The following is a 17,265-nucleotide window of genomic DNA, read 5'->3' on the forward strand; positions in this document are numbered from 1 at the left end:
TCTCTCCTTTCCTCTCCCTCCCTCTCTGCCTATATCTCTCCATCTATTGTAAACAAACATGATACTGTTGGTAACAAAACCTAATTATCTTCTTGATTCAGAGTTTTGTTTTAGTCTATGTTTGGATCCCTCTAACAAGATGCATGGTTGATTTTAAGCTATCACTTCTAGATTCAGTCCTTGGATGCACACACAACGTCATTTTTTAAATAGCCTACCAATTGATCCTACACACTAAAGAGTTGTATGCAAAATACACTAAAATTTTCCCAATTGATCTTCCACACTTCTTTGGCATACCCATTGCACACCAAAGTGCAATTGCTAGTTTTATGATTTAGGTCATATATAAGGTTTTATAAAAATATACCATGTTAGTCCAGAAGGTCTAGTAAATTTTAAGGTTGTAATATACAGTGTAAAATTGAAAAAATGGTCATTTAGACCATCAAATTCTAGGCGTGATTGGTAACATCCTTGAAACAACAAGTTTCTATTTCAAACAAAAATCTCCAAAGGTCATTTATACCATCAAATTACAGGTGTGATTGGTAACATCACTGAAACAACAAGTTTCTATTTCAAACAAAAATCTCTCGCTTCAAAATGTCACTGAGGAATGTTTCTCCACAATTGCAAGTTGTTATTTCTTCAAAATGTTGTAGAAGTTTGTTTCTATATTTATATGATAAATACTTTTACAAATTCTTTAAAACATGCTTTATTTTTATATATGCAAGTTTCTAAATCTATCAATTATTTAAACCACGTGTTTTTTTAATAGATATTGCATGTTTCTATACCCATCGTAGAGTTGGCTGATTTTTTCAAACCATCTAGATTTACAATTCTCTATATAAGATTATGCACAGTAGTGAATATTGTATTATCACATTTAAATAGAAGCAAATTTGTTTTCAACAAACTAAAGAACTAGACATTGCAGCAGAGTCTTTCGTAAGGTATGTATTGAATGTTGTAGATGTTGAAAAAACTAGGGATAATGTTGGGAATATAGTTTTATTGTATTTTGAGAATTGTTTTATTATGTGGATCTTGTAAGTTGAGATTAGCACTTAATCAAACTTGTTGCACTAAAATATAATTTTTCAATGTTTATAACCAAATAACTAATTTCAGGATTCTAAAGTACTAATTTTGGAAAAAGATATTAAGAGGTTGAGATTATGGTTTGATATAGAAGGGAAGAATTTTGCTTCCCATTCTATTACAAAGGAAAGGAAATCTCATCCATTAGACAAGTTAGAATGTTGAACATAGGCAATGCAAAAAGAAGGTGAACAATAATGAAAATGGTAATTGGTATTGTGAAAGATGTGAATGACCATATTGCTTTCACTACCATATTGTCTTCACTTGAGTTAATGTTTTTCATGAAGTAGGAGAGGAAATTTTGCGTGTTATGGCAAAGGAATAAACACATTGAAGTATGAAGAACAAGATTATGTCAAGCTTGGAGACTATACAAAAAGTTTTTTTCAACAAATACATATTTAATTGTAAGTTAAAAAAGAGACATAATGATGATCAAGGGTTTGTTTTTTCTTAAGGAAAAACAAATTTTTAAGGGACCAGAAACCCTATACAAGACAGGTGTCACAACCCTCCTTTATCACTTTTGGATTTAAAATACAAACTCTATTATATTTTTGGATAAACTATTTAAATGATTGAATGAATATTATAAAAGGATAAAATAATAAAACACACACACACACACATGGAAAATATACATTTTTCTTAATTATTTATTTAGTTTTCCTCATCCAATTATGGCACATGTTGTAGGAAGAATAAGAAGCTTCTAGAGGATTCTCCACCACCTTGCATGTAACTCCTCCACTAAGTCTAATCAATTTGCATGAAGTCCAAAATTGGGAAAGAATCTCTTTTTTTCTTTATCAATTAAAATTATAGATAGTGGAATAGAGGGATTTTTTCTTATAAATGATATGCAAGTTTTCAAAAATGGGAGTTGGTTAGTCCATAAAGAAATTATTCTCTCAAGAAATTCTTTTTTGTAGTCATATTCATTTTTCAAAATAGCTAAGACTGCTTTGGAGGATTTCTTTCAAGTTTGAAGAATCAAGGGAGGCTAATTGAAGGATTCATAGGGGATTCTACATCAATTGCAAGCATCCAGGTTCTTTTTATTTAGTTTTATTTTATTTTGAATCATGCATTAGATCAATTTGTTTCAATTTCTTGATAGGAATTAGATCAATTTGTTTAAATTTCTTGATAAGAATTAGATCAATTTCTTGTTGAAAAACTAGATTAGATCCATCTTTATTTCTTTTCTCTAAATTCATCTCTCTAGTTTTCGAATAGAAATCTGAATCTCATCCTTTAAATAGATTTCGCTGTGATTATTTCCTCTACGATATTCTCATTTGATTTCATTATCTAGTTATATATTTCTCTGTAAAAAAATTAGTTGAAATGAAAGGATAGATTTTCGCTGTGATTATTTCCTCTGTGATATTCTCATTTGATTTCATTATATGGTTATATAAATTCTCTGTGAAAATTAGTTGAAAAGTAAGGATAAATTTCACTACGCTTATTTCCTCTTTGATTATTCTAAATTTCTCTCTGTAATTATTTTAAAATCTCTATGATTATTTTAAATCTCTGTGATTATTTCCTCTATGGTTATTCTAAACTCCCTCCCTATGATTATTTTTGAATCTCCCTGTGATTATTTTTGAATCTCCCTGTGAGTTGAACAAAGACCTCACTGTGAATTTCAGATGAATGAATCCTCCTGTGAACAATGGAAATGAATCCTGGAAATAAACAATTTCCCTGTGAAGTCTGGAAATAAACTCCCTCCCTATGGTTGTTGGATAAAGCTCTCTCTCTCTCTCTGTAAATGATAAACACCTGTTTACTGTGATAATCAATCAAAAAAAAACAATTTATTTGATCATCTATTTTTTGTTCTTACTTTCATTAATAAATCTCTATTGTTGTCTTTTAAGTAAGGGAATATGAAATATATATATATATATATATGATAAATGCATTTAAGAGAAATAAGTAAAGAACTTATGGGTGAAGCCTTACATATTAATTGTATTAGAGGTGAGAGGCGTTACTCTCTTCCCACCACCTTGAGAGTCTTTCTTGCATGTAACCATCGTTCAAGATGGTTGTCACCTTTTCTTGAAGGGGATTCTACTTCTTCTTCCCCATGGCTCTCATTCGCAATCATCTCTTTTCAATACTCTGCTAAACATATCATTGCATTTTGTTTGAGTTCACAGGTGATCATTGCATTTGGTCTCAGTCATTAAGTATACCCTACACCATAATACGTGTAGGGGTTCACAAGGAGTGTTGTTGTGGATTGCACCATAGGCTGAAGCATTTTATCATTGGAAATTGCCGACTTACAGGTTAAAGTTTATAGCAGAGATAATATTGTCATGGCATATTGCATATAGTACTCATGCATTGTAATGCTAGCTATTAAAAGATAAGGAGTTTTAATATTATTAGAAAGTATCTTTTCATCGGAATAGTTTAAATAGAATTAGATCCTTATCAATTAATTAAATTCGTGCATAAGAATCATATTGCGGGTCATCATACTTGTGTATATTTTCTCTGGAGTGCTTGACTGCGAGAAGGAATCTCGGAGCAAGATAGGAGATTGATCATTATTGTCTCAATAAAGAAAAATAAATCTGAGTGCTTGCATTCTGTCTGTGCATTGCATTTATAAATAAAGACCCGAGTCATGGATCCCTTCTATCATTTTGACCTTGCAGATGAAAGGACCGAAAAGAAGAATTAGCCGTCTCTAGTATTTATCTGTCTTTTGGCATGCATCTGATAAATGTTAAATGAGAAAACTAAGAACCGTATTTACAGTGAAGCATTACAAGTATATCTGAGTTAAGCTGAAAAGTTGGGAAAACTAAAGACATTTCACTTGGATGGGTCGTTGAGTCAGTTTGGGTCAAGGGATAGACAACAGTTATTATGTGTTGAATGTCACTTTCCCATGTAGGTCGTTATTGACCGTTATATGTCAATAGACATCATGGAGTTGTGAATACCAAGATGTTATGTAGCAGGGGAGTGGAGGGGACCACGAGGCCCCCTCAACCCTGCGGGCCTGCACATGCAGGACCGCAGGGGGGTGATGGGATCCGTGGTCCCCACCGCCCCAATCACTATTAAAACAAAATTTCTGCTTAAATTATATTTCTTCTTAGTTATTTTTTTTTATATATATTTAAAAATTTGCAATTTAGAATTTTAATAATTACTTCGGATTAAATTTTAAGTTAAATTTTAATAATTGTTTTAGTTAAATATTAAATTAATTCTTATTAATTGTCTTTAGATAAATTTCAAGTTAATTGCTAATAAGTATTTTTGTTTAAATTTTAAGTTAAATTAGGAAATATTAATTCTTTCCTTAATATAAATTTTAAGTTGTTGAATTTAAATATTAGGGATTTTTGTGTAGTGAATTCACGATTAAATTATCCTTGGTAAATTTTATACTCATAAATTATATTATATCAAATTCTTTTAATTAGAGTTACTCGTTCCATTTAAGATCCATTGGGCACTTAGTTGGCCCTTAGCAATTAATTCACGTGAATATGATTGAATCAATCACTATTTTTGGATTTGGTTAATCATGCACGCAAGTTGCACCATTCTTATAACATGCAAATCACTTATAGATTAATTACATTTATTGACCTTCTCATGCAAGTTGCACTATTCTTATAACATGCAAATTACTTATAGATTAATTACATTTATTGACTTTTTTATACAAGTTGAACTATTCTTATAACATGCAAATTACTTATAGAATAATTACATTTATTGGCATTTCCATCTCCATGCAAGTTTCACGTTTAAGTATTATTATGCAAGTTTCCTATTTGTTATTATTATGCAAAGTTATAGTTCAAGTTTGAATAATAAATAATGTTAGTTATGGTTTTTATTCCATGTAATTCATCAAGTAATTAAGCTTTGCAAATGTCTAAATTCATAATTATTTTTCAAGCATGATGTTTATCATAAGTTAGAAAATTAAATAAAGGAAGTTGGAAAACCAAAACCAAGTAGCGTTCGGTATATATAGTGCCTCTGGGTCACGCTTATGGGTAATGTCGTCGTGTTGAATTACTGCACTTAACGCCTAATAAAGCTACATCAACGATGTCTATGGCATCATCCCTATAAATCATCGGGGAGTAATGAGGGACACGTGGAAGTTAAAATCCAATGGGCGAGTAATCCCGCTTGGATCAGTAATTTAATAAGATAGTTTTTAAATGATCTTTCATCCGCTAAGTTAAACTATAGTAAACCCCTATAGGGATGTTGAGTGAAATGCTTTTATAAAAATTGATTTTTTTAAAATCTTGAAGGGGTATTGGTGATTGACAATTGGGTCAAGGGTGACGCTCATGATAGGTGTTAGGATGTAGTTATTAGGCCATAAACAATAGGCCATCTTGAGCCTTTGTTTAAGTGCTACCACCATGGGTAGCAACCGCAGAGAAACTGTTTGGGACATTGACCCTAGAAAGGGTTGCGTACCCACAAATCAGTTTACATCAAACCATAGAATAGAAAATAGAACTACATACTTTACGCCTTGATCCCATGCCGAAGCGGGTATGTAGGCAGTCTTGGGACGGAGTTGTCCCTCGTACTCAGGCGTTCGTGGGTGGGGTCCAGGCTTGGTAAAGGAAGATTGAGTAAGAATCCTATTTTAAAAGATAAGATAATTAAATTGGAAAAAGAAATTCAACGCATACTCGGAAGGAATCCTATATGGATTCGCTTGACTTCCCGAGGCTTTAAGCCAAATTTCGAAGCGGAATTCAAGCTTGTATTATGTTATTTAATTACTCCTAAGGACGGCGACCTCGGTGCACTTCTGTTAGAAGAGTGTAGTACTTAGTGAGTGGCTCAAGACCCGAATGGTCTCGATGAGTCTAAGTCTCTGGCCAGAGCACCTCCTATCCCGAATTGGATAGATGCCTACCCTGCATGGGTAGATGCCTATCCCGTATTAGATAGATGAAATCTTATGTCCCATATGGACAAATGCCTAACCCGTATGGTTAGATGCTCATCCCGGATGGATGAATGCCTAATCCAAATGGATGGATGCCCAGAGTATGCGATTGAATCAAACACAATGAATAGATTAAAGCAAAAAAAAAAAAAGAATGGTCAATTTTGTTGAGTTAATTATGGTGGGTTATTACAATAGGTTTTAGAAGGACCTACAACCCAAACCGAAAGATAAACTTGAAAGTCCACTCAAAGAAACAGAACACAAAAGAGACTCGGCACAGCCAATCAAAAGAAGGGGAACAACAAAACCCCCACCAAAAACCAACCAACTGCAAAAAACCAGCAGCCCTAACCCAGCCAGGAAGGATCAAGAATTTGTCCTACCCTTGTGGGATCGAAGGGTCATATCAAAAGAGGACTGGGACAATTTAGATTTTTTACTTTTAACAGTAATCCATCCCTCCTCAACCCTAGCAGCAGCCTTTTGCCAAGAGGATGGGTCCAGAATAGAGGACCTCCCATCATCAGGAGGAACAGAGCCAACATCCAGAGAGGCAGGGATAGCAGAAGATCCAGCACCAATCTGGGACGCGGGAGGGTCATCCATTGAAAAAGAAGATCCAGCATTTTTCAAACGATCAGTCGGGATACCACCACAAGCATCCACACATTCCTGAGGCAAGGCAACACCAGAAACGGAGGCAGCAATTAGAGGCGCACTACCATCGACCTGAGGAACCTATGCCACCACCTGGGAGAAGCTTTTCTTTTTAACAAAATAGTGTTCAACGGATGCACCCTTCCACCAAGAAGCAGATCTATTTTTCTTTTTATCTGTTTCACATTGTGCAACAACATGTCCAGTCTGGAAGCACTTTCGACATCTAAAGGGAATACCTTCAAAGTCGAGTGATTGGACCCAAGATTCCAAGGAAGATTCAATCTCTAACTCAGCTAGAAGTCCTTTAGAGACACCAATGTTAACCAAAATCCGAGCATAAGTAGAATGATAGATTCGGAAAGATTCCTTATCAATCATTAGGAATTCGCCTAAAGCCTCCCCCACTTCCTCTAGCAGAGAATCCGTCCATAGATAAAGGGGAAGGTTAGGGAGCCTAACCCAAATAAGAATCTCATTAAAAGAATCAATAGATGGGTTAAACCCCGAAAACCAGGGTTTAACCATCAAAACAAATTTGTCCTTCCAGCTGAAAGGATTAATACCTAAGATTTTCGATCTATCCTTTGCATATTCAAATTTGGCAATGAAAAAACCCTTGGCTGAAGGAAAAATGTTAACTGAACTTTTTATGATTGGTTCCCAACTTAGGGAAATCCAAGTGTGCAGCTAAGGAAGGCTTGGCCAAAAACCCCGAAACTTGCAAATCAGACCATGAGCTTCAAACACAGAGGAAGTGTGGATGATCTCCATATCAGTTTCATCACACTTTGAAAACCAAAGGTTTGCACACAGTAACAGCCACAGGTCCCAAGCCACGGGCATGATTAGCAGCAGAGGGCGTTGGATGCACCATATCACCATTCTTAGAGGAAACCCCCACAGAGCCCCCATTCAAAGCACCAGGTGAAACAGTCTCACCGACCGTACCAGGGGGAGGGGGCTGGACGGCATCACCAGCCGATCTTAGGGAAGACGACTTCGCAGCATGTAGCCTTAGGGCAGCGGCGGCGGCAGACACAGCCGGCCTTAGGGCAACGGGAGCAGACGGCATCGCAGAAACTAGTTGTAGTTACTAATAATATCAAAATTATGATCAAGGGTTTGTTATAAAAATAAAAAAAATTGATTATTGTATTAAAGCAAAATTTTATTAAACTTAATTGTTAAGCTCTTAGTTTTATTACATTCAATTGCTTCTATGTGTATCTTTATATTTAAAAAAGTTTTCAAACATTTCAAATAAAATCATTGGATATGTCCAAGTTAGTTCATGGATATTGTAGAAATATTGTACATAAACTTGTGAAAATAGATATTTTTAATAATCTTATATTTTCTCTGTGTATAATATTTTTTAAAGTAAATCTGATAAAAAACTGATGATTTATTCATATTAGATATTTTAAAATTGCTTTAAAATAATTAAAAATAGATATACTAGAAAAGCAAATCACCATTATAGTGTTCTTTAATATTATTTTTTTAATGATTGTCTTACCGTATGAAGTAAGATTTTGGGACCGTTACGGAAAAATGTCTACTGACAACTGGTGATTGGTAATACCAACTGTGCATTTCATCCTATATTAGTCCTCTATCTTTAATAAAGCCCATTATCATTATAGGTCTTCAAAAAATTAAAAAACATTAATTCTATGTTTTTTTCACTATATAAAAGCAGGATTTCTGACGTTTTCAGAAAATAAGCTTTAACAAAGTTTCTGAAAACAAGGTAGTTGAGATTTTTTCTATAAATTTCTCGTTTTCTACGGCTCTGATCTTGTCTGTATATTTGTGCTTTTTTAAGGTTCTCTCTCTCTATTTCGGGAAGAAATCTTTCTTGCTGCGAACGCTTAAATGGCAGAGCACACAATGGAAGGTCTTATGCATAGGAATAGTTAAAAGTGATGCTGCATAAATGATCATCAATTCTATTTAGGTGAAATCACATGAATTTAAATGTTTTTAACTGGAACTAGTCTGATCTGAGTATTTGAATTTTGCTTACATATTTGCATCATATTTACTGTTTCTAACACTTGTCGATATTTTCAATGTTATTTTTTTCCCAGATCATTTAAAACAGTTCTGTATCTTCGATCATTCAATTATGACAAAGTAAGCTCCCTCAATCTTCTTAGAGGCCAAGTAAGTTATTCAATTTTAAAATAAATTTTCACTTCATAATGTTAGTTTGAATAGTTTTGAATATTATGAAAAAAAATTTCTTCATCAATATTTTGGATAATTCATCATCAAAATGAACAAATAAGATAAAAGAAATGATGATGAATGAATTATGGAATGTGATGAAAAACTTACCCCATTTAATCTTAAAAAAATATTCAAACTAATAAATTCTGGAATTTTGTCTAATTCTCTTGAATAGATAAATGAAGATTAATACTCTTACAAATTTAAGATAAAAAAAAAAAAATTCTTATTTATGGCATTTACATGTTTGTTACACCACCAGATTTAATGTCAATGCTGAAGAAATCCATCTCCTTGCGACAAATTTCATAAACAAATCATGGTCACTAAGTATCGTATGGATTTTTCTTATTTTACAGTACATGAGACAAGCTGCACCATCACATTATAGAGGCAACCTTTAGTAGAGCATTTCCAAAGAAGACATCATGAATGGATTTGAATGGTTTAGTTTTAGTTCTAGTATTTATGGTGGTGCTTACCTCTGTCACGAAGTTAGAGGCAAGGCAATCTTCTCAGTATTGTGAGAAATATTTTAACATGGGAAGACGTAATTCCACCAAAGCGTCCGAAGTACTTGAGCTTTTGAGAAAAATTGTTAGGTCTGTTGAAAGATCAAGCAATAAAAAAATTGGTGAGAAAATATTTTGTAAGGTCTAAAAATGCAAAGCTTAATTGTGTCCCATGCAGAACCCAGATGCAGCTGCTATAGACTGCATTGATCGGCACAAACAGCCTACATTTGATCGTCCATTGCTTAAGAACCATAAAATCCAAGGAAATATGAGAGCATAAGCTGCATTAGAATTCCATTCCATCTGTAGAGTTGAAAGACCACTGCTGAGGGAGGATTTGCACTGGGCGCTCTATTTTCTAACTAATTTTGTAGTTTATTTTATGAGATGAGTGTCTTGGGTGCTTCCCCTCAATGTGCATTGGGGCCCAGATCCAGTGAGAGCCAAATGACCATTCATACTCATGACGAGGGCTTACAGTGAAACACGATTTACGAAAACCGGGTCATTTGGATTGAATAGGTAAAAAACATATAAAATATATTACTCAATTATAAATCTGTGACTGTTGTTTAACTATTTTAAGCTAGTTGTACTATTTGCGTTAACATATCAACAGATAAAAGTAAATATTGGTCAACAAAAGGATGAGTGAGAAGACAAAATTCGAAGGGGAGTAGCGGAAATCTGCAGGATACTCCAGAAGAGGGACAGGGTGACGATGACGGCGATGCAATGTGGCTGGTCGGCCTGATCCTGAAGATGAATGGAGTGGCACATGGGATTTGGAAGAGGAGTACGAGCGACTCTGGGACATCTGGTTGGAGGCTCAGGGGCTTGTGGAGGAGCGTAGGGCCCGTATGCCTTGCCGTGAAGCTTTGCAGGTCGCGTTTGAGCTGTTGGCCTCGCCTTTTGACTTGGGCGTGGTCTTTGGGAAGGAATTGCTTGACTCTTTTCATCCCTGACAGCATGGTTGATAGGGCCTCTGCTAGATTAAGGGACTCCCTGATTGTTAAGTTCTATGGTACAAAGCCCAACGTTGATGCCTTCAGCTGGACTGTGTTGGTTTCTCGAAAGTGCTGAGGTGAGGTGTGATTTTGGTGAGTCTCTTAAGCTGGACTGTGGTGGTTTCTCGAAAGTGCTAGTGTGAGGTGTGGTTTTGGTGAGTCTTCTAAGATGATGAACTCCCCCAACTTCTCAACTGTCCCTCTAATAGATTATGCCTCACTTCAATAAATTATGCCTCTTAAAATAATTGACAAGACCGGAAAGAGGAGGTATGTACCTCTTACCCCAGCCCCCTCTGAATTGCGTATGGCTTACGAGGCTAGCAATGGCAAGGAATTTAGGAGAAGGGGTTGGCATTCAAGCCCTGAATTCATCAGAGCCTTTTGACTTTTTACCATTCTGAGCGGATCCACCTGGGGGCTGCAGCACCATTTAGCTGATGCCTATCAGTCGATTGGTTGGAGGTTTCACTCCACTTTTTGGTTTGTTGTTGTATTGCTCCTTTGGGCTGTCTGTTCCATGTAGTTCCTCATTATTGAGTTCACTTTGTTGTGTTCTTTACGTACGTAGTATTTCAATTTATAGCTCCAGTCAAAATCTCTCTTACCTCCAGTCAAATGCATTTACTCTTAAACAAAAAATACTTATTTTTATTTGCTTTAGTCTGCATATTTAATATTACATATTCTATCGCAATTTCATGCTTTTCTAGATTGTACATTTTCTTTCAATTTTAAAATTATGGCCTCTCATTTCTTTCATAACAATTTTAATAATGTACAATTTTCATTGTTCCCTTAACTTTATGCAGGGTCTCTCCAAGATGCCATCTGTTTAATGCAAGGGTGAAATAGAGCAAGTTTTAGTAATGATAATGTTCCGGCATGGCATCTCAATGGAGATTGTTTAGAAAGAAAAATTCCACTGAGGAGAATTTTGGTAGAAGATTTGATAAAAGTAAAATTGCTTCTTTATTAAAAAAAAAATGGTAAATTTGTTCAAACTAACATTCCAATTGGATATGAGGTAACAAACTTTTAGATATTTTCTTTAAATTCCAAGTTGGGAGTGTTTTTCAAACCCTGCACTCCCATCTCTTCAGCATGGCCTGAATTATAAGATTACAAATTAACCACTGCATTTAGCTCTGTTCTTCTATCCTCGGCACTTTAGCTTTGTCTAGGTCATTTTTATAAATCCTAACTTTTGTCCTTATTTACATTGTACTTGGCCATAGAAAATGTACTACATAAATTTAGAGTTTGCAACAGTCAAGCTCACAAGAATTTGATTTATAGAGAGATTTCCGTCTCTTCAATCTACGTGTAGAATACTTTATCATGAATGAATGAAAGATCGATTTTAATAACTTCCACGAGGCCAAAGCAGCCTATGAATTGATTAAAGGCTATGCCCACAATTCTTCTCTATATATGTTGGCAGAGGTGTGAAAGGAATAATATTTCATCATAGACGGATTTAATATGCGAATTCCAACACTCTGAAAGTGACCGGTTCTTGTTCCCTTAATAACTACCAATCTAATTTCAGTAGAAACATGTTGCACTTAGACATCCCAATCTTCACTCCTCATTCCAAACCAAAAGGTAGACTGTAATTGAGTCTCTCTTCAGAGGTCCCAAACCATGTCATTCTTACTCTACTGCTTCAAGCTTTTGTTCTATAGTTGTTCGTAAATACAAAGGTCAAAACATCAGATTACCTTTTTTCTATGTATATTAAATTGAAAATTCACATAATTACTTTTCCTTGAAAGTTGGAACAATAAGATTCTATGTGAATTTTATCTACCACTGATAAAGACTAGCAATTTATACATGAGGGCAGTAGAGAAGCTGTTCGGACCAATCCAAAATACCCAGAACAATGTTCCTAAAGTAAGAAACAATTATCCAAAGGTATATCAAAGCCCACTTAAAGCAGTTGTGATTCCAAAACCTGCCAAAAAAAATTAATTTTATTCCCAAAAAACCATTCAACAGAGCACACATATGAGATTTATAGAACCATCATTTTTTTAAAACATTTGCAGATTACGAGTTTAATCAACCTGCCATTAACCATCTAATAATCAAGACAGAACTACGGTAAAAATCACCCAACATACGTAATCTTTACACTAAAGTTCAAATGGAGCTGGAGTCTTTATGTATCGTAAAAGTCAAAATTAAAATCCTTGGAGAAATGCGGAAGTGCAAAAAATTAAAAAAGCTTTAATACAAGCAGAATAGTACATAGGAGTGTCACTTTATGGGTGCAACGTATCCACTAAAATGCAGACAAAAATAAATTTAGTGGCAACAAAATGACCTCCATCAGTTAAATTGGGCCCTGCCCATTCTCTAACAAGCTCCAACTATCATAATCCAGGATATAAATCTTCAACTCACTGGCTGCAAGAAAGATTTTCTTTATTTCACTTCTGTTCTTGGGTAATAAGATGCTCCCGTGGATATGTCAACAAGGGCACAATACAGATCTTGATTTCTATCTGTTCATTGTCTCTTTTTGAACAACAGATTATATATTCCACTGCTGTTCCCAGCAAGACATAAATCCAGGGAATGCATTTCACCATAAAACTGAATCCCATGGCCCAAGAACCATGGTGATATGTTCTGGTAGCTGAGGTACAGTGCCATGGCCCCAATAATCATTTTGTCTCTTCTATAAGATAGTCAAGGCACAATTAAAATCACATGCATCATGCACGAACAGTTTACTAAACTAATGCTCAGAAATTTCAAGCAAGCAACTTGTTAAATCATTTATTTGAAACCTCAAATTTTTCCTTATCAACAAAACTTCCATTAGGAGCCTTAGTTCTTTCCACCTTGCACCCTGGTATCACAAGCTGCATAAGGCCAGCTCATGTGCTTAGCCAGGCCAAAAATGTTACACACAATACCATCAAGGCCAAAACTCATTCACATCTGTACCTAAACCAGTTCCAAAGTGCCTTGTAAGACCATGCTCACTCATGCTACCTCTAGTTAGACCCCGGATCCTGTACCAAGCAGGCTTACTTCTATTTGTCCTCAGAGGACCAGAGCAGCTATGCCTCCTGAAAGAGTCTGATGATTCTCTCATTAAACATCCAGAAGAGAGCAGTGCAGATGCTGAAAGAGGTCTCTCCATGTCTAAACCCTGTGCATGAAGTGGGCCAGAATCATAGTCAATTGTAACAAAAGAAGTAGCATCAGGTATGTACCGAGTGCTTGGCCACCATGCATGATCAGAGTCTTCCTTAAGCTCGATTTGAGAGCTAGGTGAATCTTCTACTTGACTAGAGTTTTGAGATCCACCCTTGTTGCTCACATCCAAATCATTATACACAAGTTTTAAGGCTTGTACAACTTCACCCATAAATGGCCTGTGAGAAACCTCAGGCTGTACACACATTGAAGCAATGGCTGCAACTCTGGCCAGATTATCAAAAGAATAGGTTCCCTTTAAAGCAGGGTCTACTAACATCTCCAATCCTTCCTTAGTAGTAAGTAAGGGGCGAGCCCAGGTAACAAGATTTTCCTGCCCAGGAGGTTGGGACATGTCAACAGGCTTCCTTCCAGAAAGTAACTCAAGCAAAACTACACCATAACTATATACATCACTCTTCACAAGCAGATGCCCAGTCATTGCATACTCAGGAGCTACATATCTGCAGGGGCGCAAGTACTTTAATGTAAGTCTAGGTATTCTTATAAAATTCATGAGTCAATATCTCCCACTGGAAAAATAATAGGATTTATATCAAATTAATAGCTGCAGATACCACATTATTTCCTTAAGCTACCGAAAAAATGAAAATGAAAATCTGAAGCACTGAGCCTGAAAAGAATCCAGCTAAATACCCAAAGGTTCCCATAACCCGTGTGGATATGTACTCCTTCCCTTCATCAGAAGCTACTTTTGCCAGTCCAAAATCAGATACTTTAGGAGTAAAATCATCCTCTAACAAAATGTTGCTAGCTTTGAAATCACGATGTATGACACGGGGATTTGAATCCTCATGCAGGTAGGCAAGTCCTCTTGCTGCACCAATAGCTATTTTCATGCGTGCATCCCAATCTAGTGGACAAGTCTCTTTGTCTGGGCCTGGAAATATTGAAACCAATGCACAGTCTGCACATTAAATTGCACATGCATTCTGCTAATTTCCAAATACAAGAATATCATGATGATGAAAGCAATAACTTGAACTTAAACATTTACTTCTCAACATAAATTTCAGACATCTCAGCATAACTTACGAAATGGGTGATTGGTGAGAAAATACTATACCATGTAAATGAGATTCCACACTGCCATTTGGGATAAGCTCATAGACCAAACATCGATTGCGCTCTTCAGTGCAAATTCCTATCAATTTAACCAAGTTTCGATGATGCAATCGACTGAGCATCTCCACCTCTGCCATGAATTCTCGCCCTCCTTGATGGTCATCTCTTGTGAGAACTTTAACAGCCAATTTGGTTCCATCTTCCAATACTCCTCGATAAACTCTTCCAAAACCTCCCTCTCCAAGTATGTTCTTAGAAATGAACCTATCTGTAGCCTTTTCAAGCTCAGCTAGTGTAAATGTTCTAGCGGATCCTGTATAAGTAGCCATACTCGAAACAAATGAAAATGATGTTGAACTTGGTATGCTACTAGAGAGGATGGAACCACCACCTGCACAAAATAAATTGTGCAGTCATTAGATAAGCAGTCCAATGACAGATATAATCAACAAAAAACATTCAAAAAGAAGTTAACGCATTTTTAGATTACAGGCGTACCTGATCTTTTTGGTACAGATGAAACAAATGTGGGTGGAACAGCTGCAGGCAACTTACTTTGGTTGCTGCATTTCAAAAGAATGAACCAAACTGCTGCAAGACAGATCACTACTGCAACAGCTGAAGATAAGGCAACAACCGCAATAACTCCACCCCCCATTTTTTCACTCTTTCTCCTTACATCAACCCCAAGTGGCTCTTCACCATTTAAACCTCCACTTATCGCACTGCCCTTGCCATTTGAGCCATCAGTTGTATTTGAAAATGGTGAAGGAGGTGATGGAGGAAGCCCTGAAATGAACATGATCACCTCTTAAAAAGGAATAGCTTGTTTCAAAATTTCATTTTAACACATACCAAGTGCTAGATATTTTCAAAAGAGAGTATAGCCTGAAATGCATACCTGGATAATGAACAAAATCAACTCCATAATCCCCAAAAAGGGTCTCATTAATAATCACCTTCTTTTGCCAAAACCTTTGGTAAGTCAAGAAGGCAGTCATGTTATCAAATCGTTCTCCAAGCGGCACTAAATCAATACTCACATGTGTTCTCTCTTGGTCTTGGGGGTCTGCGTTTGCTCCCATTATCCTAATTTGACTTTGTTTCAAAAAAATACCAGCTGCTATCTCGGCAGCAAGCTCAGACACCATTGGAAAAATGGCATAAGGTGCCACCCCAAGTAAAATCCCAACTTGCATAGGAAGCACACAACCACATGGTGCATCAGGAGGAGTATTTGTGAGTGGTTCAACACAAGTCAATTTTGTACAGTCTGTAGGATGAATAAATAATATTAGAAATAGTTTACAACTATTTTTTTCTGTTTGAGCAAGAAAACTATTAACTGCGGTGACTTTCCCGCTTTGTAACAGTTGAAATTTCTTGCACTGAACAAAACAGCAGATTCATGAAGAAACTTTTCTTTGTAAGAATGGTTAGAAACTATTCGTACTTACCTTGATAGGTTGGTGGAGGAAGGAATATTCTAGGTGATGCAGCAATAGGAATTTTTGGCTTCTTTGGATGATGTCCAGAGGGTGCTTTCCTTGGAGAAACTGCAACTGGACCTACAAAATACATCATTACACTGGACTTGTGACCATTATTCTTGGGAATTCCTTTAGTAGTTAGTATAAAATTACAAATAGCCATACATCCATCACCATGCACAGTTGTAATGCATGTTGGGTTCCTAATAAATAATCCGAATGGACTCCAATTCTAGGTTTAAAAATAGCCTCTAAAAAGCCCAAAGCAACTTGCTGAAGAGATAATTAATACTACAATACACCAAGAATTGAAACTCAGCATACCTTGACTAGTAGGTGGCATTACTGTTGCATGCCTTTCTGACCGTTTTCTTCTTGCAGAATAAGGGACTGAACTACTAGGAGGACGAGCATGATGTACTGAAAATTACATAATATAAGCAACATCGTGCCTTTTGTTACTTTGTCTTAGAATGAAAGTAAAGCATAAATTAGCCAAACCAGATGACAAAATCTTTGCATGTATGACATAAGAAACAAAAGCATAACATAAATTAGCCAAATCAGATGACAAAATCTTTGCATGCATGACATAAGAAACAAAAGCAATCTGGATCAAATTGCAGACACTCAAGCATGTAAAACAAAGATAAATATAACAACAAACTAACTTAAGATCAGAAAGACTTGATTCAGCAGCAACGCAACCAATATAAATCTTCCTGATCTGTTTCCCACTGTAGGGATATGCAAGATCTGGGTAAAGGAAACATTTTGCGGCCAACCAAACCATGTAGAGTCACATACTTTCAACTAGCTAAGCTGCATCTCCAAACAGCATATTAACAATAAGCTGAATACAATACTTGGGCCCTGAAATAATGGTGTAACAACAAACTTTAACAGCTACATTTTGAGTTACAATTTGTCATGCCCCTGCCATGATACATCCTCCACCATCCTTAAAA

General features: G+C 35.9%; 1 protein-coding gene and 1 long non-coding RNA gene across 3 annotated transcripts in view; one reads left to right on the forward strand and one right to left on the reverse strand.

Annotated features, from left to right (window-relative positions):
* Positions 1-8,488: 8,488 nt before the first annotated feature.
* Positions 8,489-11,733, forward strand: LOC131057428 (uncharacterized). Its single transcript, XR_009108978.2, has 3 exons — positions 8,489-8,708; positions 8,842-8,917; positions 11,318-11,733. It is a non-coding gene; the product is annotated as an uncharacterized LOC131057428 (long non-coding RNA).
* An 877-nt stretch (positions 11,734-12,610) lies between these two features.
* LOC131057389 (receptor-like serine/threonine-protein kinase ALE2) overlaps positions 12,611-17,265 on the reverse strand; it is a 43,960-nt gene continuing 39,305 nt past the window's right edge. Inside the window, exons 4-10 of one of the 2 annotated variants that reach the window (XM_057991552.2) lie at positions 16,622-16,717; positions 16,265-16,375; positions 15,709-16,080; positions 15,306-15,596; positions 14,809-15,198; positions 14,379-14,649; positions 12,611-14,185 (exon numbers count right to left, since the gene is read on the reverse strand). In XM_057991552.2, the coding sequence (XP_057847535.1) occupies positions 13,438-14,185; positions 14,379-14,649; positions 14,809-15,198; positions 15,306-15,596; positions 15,709-16,080; positions 16,265-16,375; positions 16,622-16,717 (2,279 nt within the window). In that variant the 3' untranslated portion in view covers positions 12,611-13,437. The remainder of the gene's footprint in view (positions 14,186-14,378; positions 14,650-14,808; positions 15,199-15,305; positions 15,597-15,708; positions 16,081-16,264; positions 16,376-16,621; positions 16,718-17,265) is intronic. The other variant, XM_057991553.2, reaches the window with a different exon arrangement.

The sequence above is a fragment of the Cryptomeria japonica genome, chromosome 5, assembly GCF_030272615.1.
Source record: "Cryptomeria japonica chromosome 5, Sugi_1.0, whole genome shotgun sequence".
NCBI classification, from domain to species: domain Eukaryota; kingdom Viridiplantae; phylum Streptophyta; class Pinopsida; order Cupressales; family Cupressaceae; genus Cryptomeria; species Cryptomeria japonica.